Source organism: Morone saxatilis, unplaced genomic scaffold, assembly GCF_004916995.1.
Source record: "Morone saxatilis isolate NCDOM2014 unplaced genomic scaffold, NCSU_SB_2.0 Contig7, whole genome shotgun sequence".
NCBI lineage: Eukaryota > Metazoa > Chordata > Actinopteri > Moronidae > Morone > Morone saxatilis.
Genome location: NW_023340246.1, coordinates 21485154 through 21505699, shown reverse-complemented (window position 1 = coordinate 21505699; position 20546 = coordinate 21485154). Strand labels below are relative to the sequence as shown.

At 40.4% G+C, this 20546-nt stretch overlaps 1 protein-coding gene across 4 annotated transcripts in view; it reads right to left on the bottom strand.

The window, feature by feature from the left end:
- The window catches only part of col12a1b (collagen, type XII, alpha 1b), a 136562-nt gene that overhangs the window by 104477 nt on the left and 11539 nt on the right, over positions 1-20546 (bottom strand). For all 4 annotated transcript variants that reach the window (XM_035678794.1, XM_035678796.1, XM_035678793.1 and 1 more), the window contains exons 8-13: positions 19363-19536; positions 18770-19060; positions 16813-17415; positions 13156-13440; positions 12800-13075; positions 1267-1533 (exon numbers count right to left, since the gene is read on the bottom strand). In XM_035678794.1, coding sequence (XP_035534687.1) covers positions 1267-1533; positions 12800-13075; positions 13156-13440; positions 16813-17415; positions 18770-19060; positions 19363-19536 — 1896 coding nt within the window. The remainder of the gene's footprint in view (positions 1-1266; positions 1534-12799; positions 13076-13155; positions 13441-16812; positions 17416-18769; positions 19061-19362; positions 19537-20546) is intronic.

The window sequence follows — 20546 nt, the reverse complement described above, 5'->3', positions numbered from 1 at the left end:
AAAAACAGAACGGGGTGAAGGCTTCCTGAACTTCTGCACACCTGGTCTGAGACTTCCTGAGCTGCAGAGGTCTAAAACAAACTGATCTCTGCAGAGCTGCTCTTCACTGAATGTGTATGTCGGGTAAATATAAACACACGCAATAAACAAGCAGGGTTGAATTATGAGATAGAAACATACATTAGCTAACAGCTAACTATCTGCTAACAGTTGTTTTATTCTTACAGATCTTTGCTTTTCACCATCTTCTTTGTCTTTTTTTTGCCTGTTTTAAACTTGTTTCCTTTTATTTGTAACTTATCAAAACCTGGTTTACAAAGTGTTTTAAAGTCTAAAATATAAATACTTTATTACTGTATTTAAGCATTTGTTTCATGGATATATACTTAAACTTGAGTATTTATATTTCTGACAGGTTTTTACTTTCATTCCCAACATTTTTACACAAATATCAGAACTTTCTTCTCCTTATTTTCAAAACAGGCTCCTTACTTCAGCTTGAATGCATTTGAAGGGAATTATCTATTGTTATTATAATTTTTGCCCGACGGCACGCAATCCCAACATCAAGACCGGTGCACACCACGCATTAAAAACATAACAAGTCAGAACAGCCAAGACAGGGAGACTCGACAATGTTTCAGGGTTTCCACTATCTTTAAGAAACCATCTTCCAGGGACCGTTCAAGGAGTTTTTTTTAACAAAACAGGACAGCACTTGCTCCGAAGCGGTCATATAATTTACCAGTATGCCTTCTATTGACTCCTTTAAGTTGCTCAGGTTCATTGCAGGTAGGCAGTCAGCATTTATTGGACATGTTAGCTTGCTTTTGTGGTGCCAAAGTGTTTGGTGCATGTACAATTAACATAGCCGTGCATGTATTTAAGAACAACAGCAACAATATTTTAACATTAACCGGCTGTATGCATGTAGATATGACCATTTACACCACTTCCAACAGGCTTCTCTGAGAATTCTGGTTTACGTAGGTGATTCTAGGCAAGGAGCTAAATTACTATGAACATTTTCCAGAACAACATAAATTATTTCCAGGTTTTTCCAAGACAGACTGGAAAAGCAGTCTCTAAATTTCCTAGTTTAACCACAAAGACTTTCTTATTGTCAAATCTAAAATAAAAGTTAGTCATAGAGGATTCCTTCAGATAAAATCCTCTCAAACTGAGGGTCTGACATATCTATTGACATGAAAACATTTAGGAACCCCTGCTGTAGTGTATAGTGTGTATAGAGTGCTGGAGTCTTACCATCAGTGGTTTCCTGCCCGGTGAGTGGCTCGCTGTCTTTACGATCGTAGACGGCGACCACAGAAACCTGGTAGAGCGTCTCTGGGCTCAGACCTTCCAGCACCGTGTCGGTCACGTCTCTTGGCACCGTTTTCTCTCTGGCCTCCTCGAACATCGACTTCCATTGGACCCGGTACGCGTTCACGTTCCCCGGCGCTGCCGTCCAGGACACTGCAAAGCTGGTGTCGGTCACATCGCTGGTGACCAGGTTTTTAGGTGGGCCGACCTCTGGAAACAACAAACAAAGGTAGGAATTAATGAGGGTTTCTGTTTAGATTAAATGGTTAATGAAGCATTTTTAATTCAATTAAATTACACATTAAATAGTGTAGTGATGAAAACTTTGACGAAATGAACAATTATTTGAATATATTTTGAATAATTATTTTTACAATTTGAAATAAAAATTCAATTATTATTATTTAATATTTATTTATGAATTAATTTTTTGTCCTGAAGTTTTTTGTTTTTGATTTTAGGAGACAGTGAAGTGTCTCCTAAAAGTCTCCGAAAGATCTTTACAAAAAAAATCAAAAATGAAAAAGCAGATCAAATGCATATTTTGGTCCAACAATGTGTATTTTTTAAAGATGCAGTCCCTGTCTTTGTGCACGATAGCGCCCCCAATCCCCAAACTTCCTCCCAGATCACAACAGATGTTTTGAAACTCAACTGTGAGCGAGTTTTATATTGTATAAAGTCATACTGGCTGGGCCGCTCAAATGTTCTTTCCAGTATTTGTCAGGTTTTTTCTTTTTTTTTTTTAAATCCATCCTCCCTTTAAAACAAACAACAAAGGAACCATTTGGACGTGCTGGCAGATGAGATTATTCTGCAAAATGGAAACTATTAAAAGGCCATCGAGTGGACAGAAGAATTGAACAGCTCACCGCAGCTATAAAGGGCAGAGACGACTGGAGGAACACATGTGATTCTTTTTCATGCTTCTGAGGATATTTTAAGATGTTCCTGCTTCATTAGCGAGTGCAGAGCGGCGCGGAGGAGACGGGAAACATGTCGGGAACCGGATGAACTCAAAGCGTCCGCTAAGCCAGTGGGATGACAGTGAGAGGAAGAAATCTCTTCATCGTAGTTTATTGGACGTCTTTACTTCATCACATCAGAGCTCCTCTCTAATGGTGGAGTGTCAGATGCTAACTTTGATTTTTAAATGTACCCTTTTACCTTTTAACTCGCCTTCAATGACGTTGCTGTCTTGCGTCTTTATGAACTGTGAGTACTCTAACGGCTCTGACTGTTTAGTTTGTATCTTATTTTTGTTGCTTCAACTGTCATCTCAAGTTGCCTACCTACGTTTCATCGTCCGACTGATCGTGTTTCTCGCCATGTCAGACTTATTTTGAGGAATGTCGCAGCATTCATAGATTTCAGCAATTAACTTGGTGAGTAAAATGTGCAAACTATGAAAATCCAAATTATAAGTAAGAAGAATTATCCTTTAAACATCTGTCGAATGAAGTTCTCACCGTTCATTTGTACAAGTGACTTCTGAATCTCAATTCAATCTTAAATCCGACCTTTTAATTGTATTGATTGTTTTTGATGGTTTTGCCCGACTGGTGTTGACACTGGTTGAACAGCTCGCTATGTACATTCGTGGTCCCTAGACGATATCTCCAAACATTCCCCACAGCCTTACCATCAGGTCTTGTTTACACGACAATAGTTGGTACTGAGGTGTCAAAGCCCAGCCGACTCAATGGTGAACAGCTGTCATGACATGAAATGCGCTTTTTATATCTTCAGATAACTAATTAAAACCAAACTGATGATAAAAAATAACACTTGAGGAAACATCAGCATGATAAAAACGACCTACAATGACAGAAACCATATTTTTTAGTTTGTCCCATCTGCTAACATGGAGGCTTTATGAGCTACACTGCAGTCAGCCACCAGGGGGAGATAGAGAGGACTTGGCTTCACTTTTGGAGAGCTGTCATGTCATCCATCTTTATATACGTCGATAAGGTGAACCATTTTGATTTTAATGACCCAATGACTTTTCATCTAGTCTACACAAATAAAGTCTGATTGATTGATTGTTGTACAATATAAATATACATACTGTTGAGGTACGAGTCAATAAAGTATTTGCATGTAAATGATTGTGTTGTTAATGAATGTGAACAACCCTTGTTAGGCTGTTGTGACTGGATGACATCAACTTACAACAATGTGCTCACTCTAAACTAGATCATACTCAGATGGTAAATCATCAAACATACCCACAAACACACACACACACAGTAATAAAGTGTTTTCATGACCTGAACTCAACTCTCTGCAAACAGAAGCCAAAGCTCTTATAGATCTGATTAACCAACTGAGACCAGATCTGATTCCTGATACCGCAGCGGTTCCTGTTACTGCAAGCAGACGTATGGTCACTTTCTTATACAGACAGACAGAGCTGGAAAGATCTGTGAATGATGGAAGAACAGGAGGAGGAGGAGGGCTGATATTAAATTATAATCCTTCTGTTTAGAGGAGGTGACAGAGGAGGTGCTGGAAAGACTGAGAAGCCAGGTTTCCACAACGTGATAATTATCACAAAATATCAGAACCAGCTATATAATCAAGAGCGCAGGCATGAAATAAATCACGTTCTAGCTTTTGCCAATTGATACATATCTTAAAAGAGAGGGAAAATAGGAAAACACCAGGCTCTCTTTAAACGTTTATAGTCAGGAAGATTGTTTCTGGTCTGGATTCAAAACAACAAAATTCAGAAACAGATTATCTGTGAGAAAGTCAAAATGTGTATATGTGCTGAAAAAGTACAATTAAATAACTGAACTAACCAAAAAGACGGATGTTGTTGAGCGCAGGCCGCCAACTGATACAGGAAATGTCTTTCTGATCGTGCTTTTAAATGTGCAAAACATGTGGCTAGACGAGCAGTTTGCGGTGGAAAACGATCAAATATCAGTGAGTTAAGCTTAAAACAGGTCGACAAGCATATCAGGACAGAGATACTGAGTTTGAAAAGATCCATTTGCAGTGATTATTCTAATATGCTTTAATCAGGCTTTTAATTTGACAGGCTGAATCTGAACTGAAGTATTTCTGACTTTTCCTGGCTGGACTGTACTTCATTCATGCAGATGTATTCGTTTATTTTTGTGCCGCTCAGTCGCCGTCACTCAGTCTTCACCGCTGCAGCCACCATTAGCGGGGAGCCGCTGACAATTTTTATCTGGTTCAAGGAGCGCTGTCTCTCAAAGCTGGAAGCTGGAAGAGTCTGGAGGCTTTCGAGAATAACAGCCACAGACAGCCGTCAGATGGAGTGTGGAATATCTGGTGCTCTGCAGACGCCGCCTCAAACGCACTTAGCCCTGTTTTTCCACAACCCATCATGAGGCAAATCTGAACGAAACCGCAAGAAATTAAATGCACTTTTAAAGATATTTCCACTGCTGTGCACCCATCTATCTATCTATCTAGTCTATCTATCTATAGGAATCAAAACCAGAGAGATCTTCAAAATGCTATGCATCCATTTTAGGTATAATCTTTCCTATGTGTCTCTTTATAAAAGTGTAGTTAAAAGTTGCTGTTTTTATTTCTAGAAATGTTTTCAGATCATGTTTTTCATCCAAAACCATTTGGAACAAAACTAAACATGTTTAGAACAACACATTCTCACTCCCAACTCGTCAAACACTGCCGGTTGGCCAGTGGCCCCTCCGCTTTAAAATATACGCTGTAGGTATCCCTCTGGACTCGCAGGGCTCCGCAAGTCAAGTTATAATAAATATACAACGTCCGGTTAGACTATGCTAGAGCTTGTGTGGTTAATGTTGTAAAAACTTGAGAGCATTCCAGAAGCAGAGCGTCTTTCTGCCCGACGTTGTTTACTTGTGTATTTTGTCATTAAAAAGAAAACATAACAGCTTTAAATCTCCTCTGACTGAGTGCCACAATGATGATCTAGCGTGAAATTCGATCAGGAGTCTGCACTGGGTATTTTATTTTGAAAATTGAAAAAAAGACACTGGGCGGAAGACTGTGAGATAAAATCGAAAGTAACTAGTAAAACTACTGTATGCCTGACCTATGTCTTTAACACATTTAGGCTATGTGACTCAATATGATCCCCTTTCAGAAACTAATGAAATGACTAATGTTATAATAATAATGTTAGAATGTCAGATCAAAGAACCAGAAGCAGTGGATTATGTCCTGAAATGCAGCTCCACCTCTGAGAAAGAGTTGTATAACCACAACCAGAGAAACGCTTATTCCTACAGCACCTGAAGGGCACATGATTGAAGTAAGTCTGCCCTCTGTTTGCTTCCTTAAAGATTCTTATGTCGTTCTCTAAGCATCTGGAGGAGGAGACTCAGTCTGGGACTCCCTGCTGCTGCAACCCTACAGTTGCAGTGGAAAGTCTCTCGGCTTATTGCTTTGTATAAACTTGGCTCCTCAAAATGTTCCATCTACCGTCGGCAATTTAAAGCACCTTCAAGTGCAGAGCGGCTACAGTTTTGCGTACGGGTGGCCCAGACGAGGGGGAAAGAAAAATGACTCTGGCAGTGTCGTTGGTGCTACTCCACATAGCTCAATGAGCAAGGCGGTAATACTGCCAGAGCTGGTTCCACCATTTTGCCCCAATCACTCATCTGAATGGGATCCCTGCACTGGCTCAGCAGGGCGCCGACACAGAGGGCTCCGGGAAAAACGTGGCTCATTGCCAACATACAGTCGTCCTCAAGAGAGTCCTCAAACTCAAGGATCTATTTCTCAGACCAGCCTTCCTGGATCTTATTCTATAGTCTCATGAGTACCTGAGACAACACAGCAGAGTACACCCTAGTGTTGTTTTTGGTCTTAAAGTCCACCAACAGTGTTTGAAACTTCCTTTGTGACAGTTTGGACTTGTTTCTCTAGCTCTCTTTTTCATTCTTTACACAATTACTTCCGTTACCCGCATTTGTGAGGTTCATCACGTCAAACCTACAAGCTACAAAACACAGAGTTCAGTGGGTTGCTGCCAGGAGGAGGCTATGATGGCGGGCCCTTCAGAACAGGAAGTACTGAAACATACTGACACCTTTCAGGGTATAACTGGGTATCAAGAACCAGTTGTGGAGCTGTGGATTCATTAGTACTAATAGTAGTAGTACCAATAGTATTAGTGGCATTGCACTCCTACAACATTGTCACACTCACGATGGACAATTTTAAAGAAAGGATCTTAAATCGATGCAGCAGAATGAGCAATATCGTCTTCTTAACTACCAACTCTCCCTTGCTGAGTTTCTGTCATGACGAAGCATTTTCAACATACCTTAACATTTAGATTGTATATCGCAACCTTGAGATTCAATTAAACTCTAAGATTGATAAGCAGCAACTGTTTGTGACACCCAACCCTGTTTAGGTGGTTCAGTTCCCACAAGGGGCCGCCATTACTAAAAAATAAAAGCATTGATTCTACTTGTTGGTGCTTTAAAAAATGTGTCTCCTTCACAGCCTTCACTCGGTTCAACGTGACGACTAAAACAGAAACATGTCTGAAGTCTTTCACTCATTTTCTAGATCAGTGGTTCTGTAGCACCAATCGGAAATATCTGTTCACAGCCAGCCTGTATAGCACACTAAAGCACTCTTTATTCTCGTCTTATTTTTATCACTTTCATGTGACAATTGAGGAGATGTCATTTTTAGGCCAAAAATGTCTGTTCGCTCTTTCATCACGACTCTAAACTGGGAATTAAACTGAGATGGAGCGAGTTGTCGGCCAGAATCGCCACAGGAACATTGAGAGAAGCTCGGTTTTAGCCAAAATCTGAGGCTTTCGATCCAAACTGGAAAGTAAGAACTCGTCATGTGTTCGGAAAATAAATCCAAACCTGGATTTAACTTCAACCTCACCTGAACTCTCTGAAGCAGGAAAGCTGAGAGAGGTGAAAACAGCAAAAGCTGAGATTTTAAGAGGTTAGAACAAGGTTTTCTAACAGACTGTCTGGTTTTAGGTCAACAGCCATGTGTTTTTAGATCTCTATGAGGTTTCAGTTTAATGGACACTTGGGTCAGGAAAGTCACCCAAGCATAAAGGATGACATAAAGCTCACAATCATGAAAAACAGGACACCGGAATTGTCTTGCCCCCCTCAGAGATAGCTCATCACTCTAATTTTCCAACTTTTTGCGCATTTGTCTTTTTATTTTTTGGCTTCAGGGTGCATTGGAAGCCATTTAATATTAATCACGTTATTTCAAACATGCACTGTCATCACTATGACGATAAGTTTCCCTTTTCTCTACAGTTTTCCATCCCACAGCAGTGTCACGCTGCAATCAGGAAGTCCTGGTTAATGTCAAGTTTTGGGGTCCTTTCCAAATGAGTGCTAAAAGTGAAGGACTTGGAAGAGAAAAAAGAGGCAAAAGCAGCTGCAGAGCCTTTATATATCAGCTGTGGACAGGTTTACACCGAGATGGACCACATGTATACAAATGTCATTTGACTTTATCCTGGGATCTACCGTGCCCATTGTTTGAACAAATTAGGAAAGACTGAAAACAAAGTCTGTCTGTAGCATTTATACAGTAGTTTGGGACCTGAATTAGCTGTGATATATCGCAGAAAGCATCGTAACCAGCTCATTTTGGCAAGAAGGAGAGTTTTCCATTTTAGCTCCCATTTGGTCGTAAACGGAAATCTCCAGCGCACAAACGAGGCCCCCGTGAAGCCTTTTAACGTGAGCTCTTACTGTACAATGAGAGGTTTTACAATAAGAAAGAGTGAGCTCACTGGTTTTTAATGTGGGTACAGTATCAGAGCGGTTTTCCACTGCAGATCTGAGCCCTACGTGTGAGAGGAAACGGAGGTAATGAGGAACCCTCCTGCCAGCTGCCTCTGATCGGGGCCAACTTCGGGGATCGTCTGGTGGGCCCCTACCAACGCACGTCACGTGTCCTCACGCTGAACTGGACCCATGAATGCAACACGGCAGAACAAATGCCAACAAGGGCCACCTGAAGCAATCGGAAAGAAGGGGGGTAAAATAAAAAAACGAGTGGAGGTTGTATTGATTGCACTGCACTGTGACCAGGCAGGCCCTCACAAGGTGGAGAGACCGCAACAAAAGAGAGGCAAGAAGTGAGGAGGAAAATAAGAGACAGAAGAGAGAGATGGGAAAGACATAAGGCGAGGTAGCATGAAGACACATGGAGACGGAGACATAAACAGAGAAGAGAGGGATGAGTCAGTCTTGCCTAACCTCCCAGCCACGCTCTCAGCTGCGTTACATTCCTGTCCGATCTTGCTGTTTCTCATCTTTACCTCTCTATGCTGGCTGCTGTGTCCGCTGTTACTGTTACAGCACGACGCGGCCGCTCCGACTGTGTCCGCTGAGCAAAAACGCTTCTTCAGGACCAATGGTGGGAACTCCAGATCCTTTGGCTCAGCTGGCCAATAACACAGCTTTTATAATTCAGATAAATTTAGCAATATTTTGACTAATGATTGGTTTTGTGTGCTTGTGTATCACTTTAATGTAATTATGCCGAAGCTTGTAATTTCCAGAATATCAGAATTTTACATTATGCTTCGTATAAAAGCCTCAAATCAAAATATCTATTAAAGCAGGGACACTGCAGTCACATGGTGGTGTCTTAACCACTAGACCACCAGGTCCCTACACTTTGACTCATTTTCACCCATTAAAGCTCTAGTGTCAAACACTGAGGATGATCTATTGTCAGAAATGTAAGATAATATTCATAGGTGTGTTTTTATTAGTGTTTTAATCACCTGAAGAAATGTTATGTTTTAGTTTCCTTAGAATGAGCTGTTTTTTGTTGGAAAACAAGTTTCTAAATATTCAGTTTTTGCAGGACGCGTGGGAACCCTTAAGGAAATAGTTCCTACACGTAGGCAAGACGTCTTCTACGACTGATATCTCCAAAGCTCAGCAACCTAAACCAAAACAATGTAGATGGATTAATAAGGATTTAGATTTGGGATGAATTGTGCCTTTAAGAGGACCTTAGGGAACTGAGGTCTTGATCCCAGAAATTAACTTAGTGAGTAAACTTAAGGAATGATGGACAGAAATGGATTTTCTTTAACATTAACAAGTAAACGTCCTCCTCTCCTTCCTCTCTGGGCTCTCGTTGTGTTTATTATATTATAATATTATATATTATCACGCTGCAGGAACAATAAGCCCAACCTCTGAAGCCTCCTCTGAATACTCAAAGTAGGACCACTTCTAACATTCTGCTCCGGAGGAAAAAGAAAGCCACATTTGAACTGGTATCAAATGTTTGCCGTGTTTGTTTTAAGAGCCATTGTGATGATCTGATCGTGGTCCAGCGTTTAGTCACAGCGATTACTGTAAAACCTCAAACATTAGCTGTGCTTGTTGAGCTGCACAGCCATAATAAAAATACAGTAATCACTTAATCCGGAGGATCAGCGGGTCACAGCTGCGTGCCAGAACTCACATAGAAATAATGTCTAGCTTTAAGTTACAAGATTGTTTATATTAGGTGTCTATATTAGCAGATATCCTGGTATTTTAATTTATTAACTGATTTTTTTGTGTCTGGATCTTCTGTTTCTTAACTAAAGGAAATTTGCATCTTTTATTCAGCACCAAATTTTGCTCTGATAAACTCACATTACACCACTGGTTCCCAACCTGACCTCCACTAGGGGTTGCCAAAGCATCATTGGGGGTCGAAAGGCCTCGCAAGAACTAATACAATAACAGCGAGGCAACTTCATTTGTCAAAAAGAGGGCTATTAAATGTGTGATTGATAAAAATGACAGAGAATTGTATAAAAACTGTACTGGGTCAGTTGTTACGTTATGTATGTGCAGGACCGCATTGAAATATATCACAACAAATACCAAATCTTACATATTGTTGCTTTAAGATGTTATCGAGAGCTGACATTAAATGACAATAAATTTGCATGAATCAATCATTTCAAGATCTTATTCTCTGCAATTATCCAAAATGGATTAGGAAAAGGAATAATCCCATTGGATTTTTGTGAAAGGAACCAGTGTGATGCTAACTACAAACACACATCATCCCTGCAGCTCTCTATATTTGTGCATTATGTCCTTGACTGGATAAAAAGTGGATGAAAAACAGTCCATCTGAGGCGTCCTTGACCGAGACACCGAAACTCCCAGTCGCTCCAGTTGAGCCGCACAGTAGAAAGCTGTGTTTGTACTGGGCAACTACCAGGATGTGAATTACTGTAAGAGACAGTGAAGTAGGGCATGTTCACACAATTCCTCTTTGAAAAATAATTATTAAAATGAAGTGGTGACTCAATTCCCTGATGTTAACGCCCACTGCAGACTGTGAAATGTTTATTGTTGCCTGACTGAGTTTTTTCCTACCGAGTGCTGAAAAGTGAATAGCAGTCAGAGAAAAGAGCAGAGTAAAGTGATTCCCAATGGTAAGTATTATGTGCTTTTGTCCAAACACAGGACTCGGTGGAAAAGTCTGCAAGCAAAAGGGCAACTCATGCAAAACCTCAAGGCACTGCATCAATTCATAGTTCTGAGATAAAGTCATGGCACAGTAAACATTGTAATGGGAACAATATTGAGGGCCATACAGGGGGAGGAAAAAACATAAATCCATCTGAGAGCCAGCTGGGTGTTTCATGTCAAAGAGGTGCAAGCTGGGATTAATCCTGCCTCTTTTTATAAACCGTCAAAAATACAAAATAAATAAAAATCACCTCCGATGAGGAGCAGCCAGGAGGGGGATTTACACGGTGAGAAATGCTGTTGCCCTGACAGACATCTGTGTCCTCAACGCTTTGGCTCAATAGTCTTCAGAAGATATGAAATCTCTCCCTGAAAACACTGAAGCTCTGCAAAAAACAAATCTCAAGAAAGCAAAGAAAGACTTGTTTCTGGGAAATGAGGAAAAATAATCTTGTCAAGCATGTTCTGCATTAGAAAAGTAATCTGAAGATATTACAGCTAATATTTGATTTAAATGAAGCAGCTGTTTAGTTTTTCACTGTTAAATGAAAATAATAAAATAAAAATGCTTCTGGTGCATTTTACTTTTTTGTCACTTTTTTATTTTGCTGTTTTAAGAAATTTTGTCTTTATCTTAATAAGATATTACAGCTAATATTGAGCACGATTTAACCAGTAACAACTTCCAACAATGGTTTGCATAATATTTTTTTGCAAATGGTACAAATTCTTAAATTCAGTTCAATAAAGTGACCTAAATACTTATTTTAATAAAGTCTATCTTAAATAACGTAAGTTTTCATGCTTGTGTGTATGTGTCATATTTTCTAGTTTTAAGGCCCATTACAGTCTTTCAGTGGTTAGGTTTTTATGCTATTTTTAAGAATTATTACCCCACTGGCCGATTTCTTTGCTCAATACAAGGAAATTGGATTATATTTAGGAATATTTGTTTCTAGAAGGGCTGTTTTTGCAGTGTAACACTGGCAGATTCTCTATGTGATAATCTTCCTTCAAGAATTTATGAAATATCAGGAATCTTCCAGCGACTGGACGGGTTTCTGTTTATCACCTTTGAGTACATGTTGACCCACTTCTATTTCCCTACTTTCTCTGCTTCATTCCTTTCCCTGTAAGGCAGGACGGTTCTGAGGAGGAGCTCGATGGGTGGCAGGTTGTACTAACACTGCAGAGTTCACTTTCCACTGGGGTCAGAAATGTGTGGACTTCCTGGCACTCCCAGGCAACATTGGAATGAAAGCAAACGCCAAACTGCAGATGCCGGCTTCACAAACAGACACAGTGGACAACCAAAGTCAGCGAGAACGTCAGAATGAAGCCTGGACTTCTTTCCATTGAGGCCTTTAAATGACGTAAACAGACGGAAAGACCCAGAATGGTTTCATCTTCCAACATCTTTGTGATTTAAAGGTACAATTAGTTTTTTTTATAGTTTTTACTGTCCCATAGCACAAACAAAACTATTGTAAAACATCTGCAGGCACCTGTTGTGGATCAGAACCAGTGACTCAACCATTACTTAACCAGCTACTCAGATTTCTGGACTTCAGAGCTCAACGTCTGGCCCAAAATCTGTTTTGGAACAGAAATTCGCCACCTATCAGAGCTCCAAACACTCATGATCTGTTGATCATTATCTGTTAACCCTTTGAACCCTTGGCTGTTTCTTTTGGGGTTTCCAATACTGCTTTTTAGGCAGAGAAATCTAAGAACAGAAAGTCTAATTTGGCATGTCCATTACATTTCCCATCATGCACTGGTTGATACAAACAGGTGTTGTGATGTTACCATGTAAAGTGATTCTGTATTCACTGTAACCATAAATTAAGCTTTATTATTTTGATACTGCAGAAGAAGTTTAAATTTGATGATTAAAAGATATAAATGTGGAGTTATATGGAGCATATTTTAAAAATAAATACAACTACTGATTCCAGTAATACCTGAATGACATCTTTAACAGTATATTATGAAGCTGCACTCACCTTCTTTGGTGGTGCCATCAGTCTGCTGCGGTACTCCGGGGCCGGACTGGTATTCAGGGGTGACGGTGACGCGGTAGGTGGTTCCTGGCCGAAGCTCCTGCAGCACAATCGTTGAGTCGGGGCCGATGGTGGCCGTCTCTAGCCTCGAGAGCTGGTCCCCTACGGGTTCATAGGTCAACCTGTAGCGAGTGACGGCTCCTGGAGCTGGCTGCCACGACACTCTGAAGCTATCTGTGGTTTCTTCAGAGACTCTTAGGTTTCGCACGGAGCCAAGTTCTGCAACAAGTGTGACCGAGTTAGGATGCTCTCACCAGCTGAATAAACAAAGGTAAATGTCTTGAGTGAACATAAAATACCTTCTAACGTGGTCTCATAGCCGGTCACAGGCAAGCTTGCTTTCTCCCCATTCTCATACAGAGCCTGAATGCTGACTTCGTAGCGGGTAAGTGGGGTGAGGTGGGGGAGGAGGGTGGTACGTGTGTCCCCGGGTACAGACATGGACACATAATGGCTGTTGGCATCATCTGCCGGCTTGAACTTTACCAGGAAGGAGTCGACGTTATTTGCATCTATCTCCCAGGAGGTCCTGAAGCTTCTGGGGCCCACCTCCGAGAAGGAAAGGTCCCTGGGTTGTATCAGTCCTGGAGAAAGTGGAAAGTAACGTTAAAAGGTGATTTTAACCATTTTGTTTTTACTTATACTTTAGTTGTCAAGAAAACTGTGATGAACCTCAGCAATAAAGTTGTCAACTTATTTCTTTTCCACTGATGTTTGGACATCAAAGGTCACTGAGTGACTTCATTGAGCGTCCGTGATGTTAGAAATACATATGATTGGGCAGGAATCAACAGGACGATTATTCTACATCTCAATACCACATCAATAAAATCCATGAATTGTCCAAAAGCCAGATTTTGACATTTAAAGGATCATTGTGTAGGATTTAGTGGTGGGGGGAAGCGTGTGGGACAGGGGTCATGATCTTGTCATGATATTATTGGTTGAAATCAGTTAGTTCACGTTTACGTAAGCACATGTCACGTTTTGTTTTACAGGAAGACACAATGATTAGATTTTGAAATGGATTTTTCTGCATACATTGTTAAATAGGAGATATATATATAACCGAGGAAGCTATCTTTAAAGGTTTAAAATGAAATTTTTCATTCCACCTGGACTTTAAAGGTAGAAAAATACAGATCACAGAGGACAACACTAACTGAGCCTAGCCTCTATCTTGGTTAAAAGTTAGTTTGTGCTGCAGAAAAAACAACCAAGACTCCCTTTAAAGAAAGTAAACAGTAGCAAAAGAAAGGATCCAGAGGGTAGAGGGGCTGGCCTACATGACATTTAATAGATATGTACAATCCACAACCCATCTGACAGCCCCATCATTCAAACAAACATCAGGAGGGCGGCTGCTGTGAAACTCCCCACTGAGGGAGCTCTTTGAGCCAATTTGGTGCCTGGAAGCTGTGACTGTGCAGCTCACTCAGGCTCCTGAACACTTCTCTCTGTTGACATAAAGTCATTATTATATAAGAATTATATAATCAGCAATCAAAGCTGGTGTGAGTCACATTCTGTGCTGGCAGACCTGGAAGCTGCTCTTGGCAAAGTAACAGAGTGATTAATATTTGGCTTTAAGTAGGTGAAACAGCATTTGTGAGTAACTCTTCTTGCTTGTTTAAACTTGACCACCAGATGTTCCGGGAGGTTGGCTAATGATTTCAGCACCAAGAATGCATTTCAAAGTCAAAGTTTTGTTTACAGATACGTGACGGACAACACACCTGACAGTCTGGACTGCGTTGATGTGGCAATAACTGAGTCATATGGTGCTTCAGCTAGGTTTTAAACAAAAGCTAAGAGATCTCTGCAACCACTGCTTGACCCAGTTCTTAAATTTCCACATGCAGGAACTCTCTCTGCCCTTGAAAGATCAAAAGGTGGACATATGTTTAACACATTGAGGCAAATAGGAGGGCTCGGGTGAAATAGACACGCTTGAAAAAGTCACATGAAAGTAATTGTGTGCATATGGACGACTGTTGGTGGTTGTCTGTATTCTCCCCCACAGTGAAGGCTGGTAGAGTTAGATCTGACTGCTGCAGTAATTAATAGTTAAAATGTTGGTTTAATCACTACAAATCTTAATAAATGGCTGTTTGTTCTCATTAAACATTCATATTTCAGATTAATAAGCCGAGCCCACAGAGTGATGACAAGCATTCATCAAGTACAAATAAAAAGCATATGTATTTTTATGATCAAAAAACAGTATCAGCTCTACATGTTTGAGGAAACTGTAGTTTGGCAATTCCACATTTTGAAATGATCACAAATTAGCAAAATAAATAATGTTAGCTCATTCACAAGCTAAACTCAAACAAAAACTGTGTGTCAATGGGCTACAGAAATGATTTAGAATATATGTTTCTTTAACAACTTTGACTTCTTCTCGTAGCCATTTTAAGTCGTCAGCAAACTTTTGAAACAAATTGGTAATCGAACAACAAGTTTAAAAGAATATTTTTTAAACAGTTTGTTGCTTCATCCTCCAGCCGAGGAATTTCTCTCAGCTTTCGTTGGATGGAAACAATTAAAGAGGTTTTAAAAAAACTGTACTGCAGAACCAATCCAAAGTCTTTCAGGTGGTGACACACGGAAGTCGTGTGCTTGTAAACACTGTCGTACCTTATAACATTGCTTGTGACATCCATTTTCAATGTTTTAAGTTAAGTTATCCTTCATTGACCCCCGTAGAGAAATTCATTTTCTGCGTATGACCTATCCTAAGACCTACGGCGCCCAAGGAACAACTCCAGATCTGGAATAATTAACCTAATGGAGGAAACTGACGCAAACACTTTCCCCAGCCGGGAATCAAACACAGGGCCTTCTTGCTGTGAGACGAAATTGCTTACCACTGACAAAGTCACAAAGTGATCCCTTATATCTTCACTTTGTTTCACTACAGAGGAGAATGGGGAAAAGCATCGTTTTAGGTAATCTGTGCCCTTTAAGTAAGGGGTGTATGTTTGTTGGCAGCCATTCTCTACTTTAAAATCCAGAGAAGACTGGTACGCACTGAGCACTCTGATCATCAGACTACTCCATAGTTAGTAAATTTTTGTGCCACAGATGAAACAAAGCTGGCCGAGTATTAGTATAGGTATTAGCATGCAGCTTAGCAAACTATTCCCGCTACAGAGCAATGGATAAACTGGTAAAACAGGTCCCAATCCTCTAACAAACAATTGATAATCACCAGTGTCATCAATCAGTAGCTCTTTTCTTTGGATCGAAGGCATAACCATTAAACGGTCCAAATGAGAAAATGCACCCATTGACATTTAAAGGAACTGACTGACTTTAAACTAACCTACCAGTTAGAATTATACATTTCCAAAAATTACATATTTTAAAAATAAAGTCGCTAGGAGAGTCTGAAAAGTCACCAAGCTAGCAACACTGAATGAGGGTACTTGGGTTGCAACCAAGTTGAGGGGGAGTCACACACCTAATGTTTTCCTTAACAAACAACAAGTGTGGTTGCGTCCTAGCTTTGGAGATCTGTGTGTTATATCCTGGTTAAAAGTTTATTGAGAACCAAACAATCATGATGCAATAAATCTGTGTGGGGACAAGTGGTTGCTGAGGCATTAAACTTATAAACAGTGCTTATAGAAGCCAAATTATGGACTGCACTAAATGGAACCATTTAAACCAACAGCAAAGGAGAGGACCCAACCAGTGGAAAACAGCTAGCATGTGCATAAAAACATAGAGACTATTTCTAGTTTCCATTACCTTCGGACAAAAAAAAATCACAAAAAACCTTGTTAATTATGACTATTGCCTTTTCTGACTCAAACAAAATGACCAGAATCAACTCAGAATTTGATACAAACCAGATCAAAATCTAACTTATACCCAACCCTAAAACAAGAGTAGATTGCTCAAAAGAACTTCAAGAGAAACACAGTGCTTCAGCATAGAGAATTACTTACGTCTCTGCTGGATGGTGCGGAGTTCTTGCTCGATCCTCAGGCAGATGGACTGTGTGAGTTCTTTGGAAATTCTCTCAAAAGCATCAAAGTCCTCCACGGTATACACGTGGGTCTCGGCCGGTGTGTTGGCAATTGCCTCCAGCTCAGATCGTACAGCATCCTTAACGCCCACCGCAAAGATCTCCACATCAGAATTCCTCAGCTTGGTGGCCGGATCCTGGAAGGCGTCAGATGACTTTCCGTCCGTGATGAGGATGTTGACGCGGGGAACATTGGGTCGCGCCCCTCTGGTGGCCTGGAAGATCTTCTCTCTTACGTAGGTCATAGCCCTGCCGGTGTTGGTGGAGCCGCCACGGTACGGGAATGTTCTCACTGCCTTGACCACAGCGTTCAGGTCATGGTGAGTGTTCAGGTAGAACTCTGTGTGGGGGTCCCTGCTGTACTGGACCAAGCTGATCTGGACCTTATTTGGCCCAATGTCAAAGGAGTTCACCAGCACCTCCAAGAAAGCTCTGACTTTAGCAAAGTTAGCCAGACCGATGCTGTAGGAACCGTCAACCAAGAGGACGACATCAGCTTGAACATCCACGTCGAGAGAGCATTCTGGATTGGAAAAACAAAAAGCGCAATAGAAAGTTGTAATTTACGAGATTCAGTGGAAGCACTTATATTGTCAGACTTTACATCCTTAATCAGTGAAGCAAATAAGAGGCACACTGATTCTTAAAAGTATACTTTAATTAAACACAACAGCCCTAACCCTAAACACAAAATTACATTAATTATTTCGTTGTTTTTTTAATCCTTTTTAACAAGGACATTTAAGGGCTGTTTTCTTAGCGTTAAGCTAGCTGTGTAAAAATAATAAAAACGTTATCCTACTCTTGTAATGAAAAAATTACTCTGAAGATCAATTTTGAGGCTGTTCAGTAAATAGTTTTCTATTAAATATAGCCACTTCTGATCAACCAATATCAATTTCAGGCTTAAATTAAAAATGTGTGGTTATTCCCGCCCCACTGTCAGTTAAAGCACCGCCCTTCCCGAGTCTGTATACGAATACAGATAGATAATGGTGGCTGATGTTGATGATTGGAGAAGCTTTCAGAGTGACTTTCCAAGTCGTAATTAAGACTTAATCCTCCTGGATCCACATTTTTTACATAAATTTTATAATCTTCATCAGAATTTGTGTCATCAAAAAATGTATACAATGTAATTTTGGGGGTTTGTTTTGTTCACTCAACATCTATTGCATGCCTCTGTAGTTCTTACTGGAGGTTTTCTTCTGTTAAAAGAGCTTTAGGCTCTAAGACAGAAGGTGTTGAATGTTGTACAGATTGTAAAGCCCCCTGAGGCAATTTGTGATTTTGGGCTGTATAAATAAAATGGTGTTTACAAGTTGGAAACTGGTCATTCTGAACTGGCATCAGGTTTGGAAAGCAATTAGCCTAGCTTAGCATAAAGACTAGAAGCACGGAAAATAACTCACAATATGCCCCAAAGTCTTGCCAATTAGCACAATGAGTCTTGTTTGATGTAAAAACAACAATTTGTGGTTTTAGAGGGAGCTTGTAAGCTAAGCTAATCGCTTTCCAACTTTAGCTCAATACCTATCACACAGACATGAGAAAGGTACTAATCTTATTATCTAACTCTCTGTAAGAAAGAGAATATTTTCCAAAATCATGAACGATTCCTGTAAAGTGACCTGCTGACCAACCCACTCGAGCACAGGATCTTCTGGATTATTGATACATTTATAGAAAGTTTATTGACCCAGTATTCGATACAAACAGAATTAATCAAATCTCATATTCATACCCAACCCTAAAACGACAGAAGATTGGTCAAATTAAGCTGAACAAAACACAGTGTCATCAGCGTAGAGGATAAAAGCAATACAAAGTCAAAATCGACTAACTGGGAAGTTGTACTATCTTTATGTTGTACTCACCCTGTGATACTTTAACCGGTGCTGTCATCTGCATGACTGTGACAGGCTCGCTTGGCGTCAGGCCCCTGAGAGCGAACAGACTGATCTGGTACTCTGTGTCTGGAGAAAGGTCTCTGACCACCACCGAAGTCTGGCCCGGGCCCACGTAGAGCTCCTGCCGCTTGCTGCCGGTCATCATGGGGATCATCTGCACCTTGTATCCTGAAACCTCTCCAATAGAGGCGTCCCAGGTTATACGTATGGACTTCGAGGCCACTTCCAGGACTTGGAGGTTAGAGGCTGGCTCAACGACTGCAAAAAAAACATAATAAAAAAATAGAATTAAAGGATTATCTGAATCTCATTGTTTAATAAAGTGCTAGCTGCACAGCAGTGGGGACATAACACACACTCAGCTCTATTGGCTGCTTTAAGAAGCCAATCAATATTCGCTACAAGTGCCTCTCTAGCTGCCTGTTTTTACAGGAAATGCTTAAATATGAGAAAGCAAACAGCACTCTACTTCCTGTTTACAGAGGACTCTCAGATAATGTGAGAAGGGACAACAGAAGACAGAACGTTTGAGACAGATGTGCCATTTAAACCAATCTCACCTTCTTCTCCGCTGACGAGTGAGTTGAGTTGATCGTCAACACTCGCGCACACCTGAGTGATGAGCTCTTTCTGTACATTCTTGATCATGTCAAAGTTGGCGACGTTAAAGATGCGACTTGTGTGAGGAGTGGAGGCCATTAGCTTCATTTCCTGTTCATCGGCCTGTTGGACGCCTAAAAGGAACAAAGAAATAAAAAAAAATCAAAACTGTGGCAAATGCATAGAAAGCTAAGAGAGGCAACACCAGTGATTTCATAGCAGCCCTTGTTAAAGTCACTGGCATCGTGTGCGGATAACTGAGTCAGAGGTAAAGGGTGAACTTGCTCCAGATCTATAAATACCGGATGAAACAAGCAATCTATAAAAACATGAAGTGAAACGTTTGTTTTCCACGTTAGCGTATTAAAAGTTCTCCAGCTGGATTCACCACCAATCAACAACAAAAACCTCAACTTTTTTATTCTACTCGGGTTGGAAAGTCTGACAGCGCGGGCAGTAAATATGAAACTGGTTGGACTCCATTTTAACACTGGTGACTTTTACAATCCTAAATTCCTCTGTAGCACTTTGACACTATTAGTAAAGCTGTGAATTTCGACTCAGTACTGTACTTCAGTGCAGTTCAGTGCTTCATTATTTCCAGTTTTGGAAACATTCAACTTTTACTCAACTATATTTCAGAGGTTAATAGATGAATTACTTTGCAGATTCCGATTCTATGCGAATTTTGAGCATATGATAACATTAGATATTACTCTTTGTCTTTCCATTTCCCCTTATTTCCATCCTGATAAAGGTTTGTGGACTGCATAGCAACCAAGAACAAAAACGTAAATAAGAATTTCAGGGTTCCCACTCTTGGTAAGAAATAATTTTGCAGGAGTTTTTCTTGTCAATACAGGACATTGCTGATTTACGGTCAGCCATTGGTGGTCATCGTTTAATTTGCGTTTGTGGTGAGCTTGGTTGTTCTAACTACAGCCAGGTCTTCCACTTTCTAAACTTTCTTCTAACTGTAACGTTAGTTAGGCCACAGCAAAGGCTAAAATACAATAAAACATTTCCTGGGCAACACAGATATTTGGTCATTTAACTTAATTTCCAGGTGTTTCTATGACTGGAAAACTAGTCTCTAAATTTCCAGGTTTTCCAGGACGCTTGGGAACCCTGAATTTGATTGATC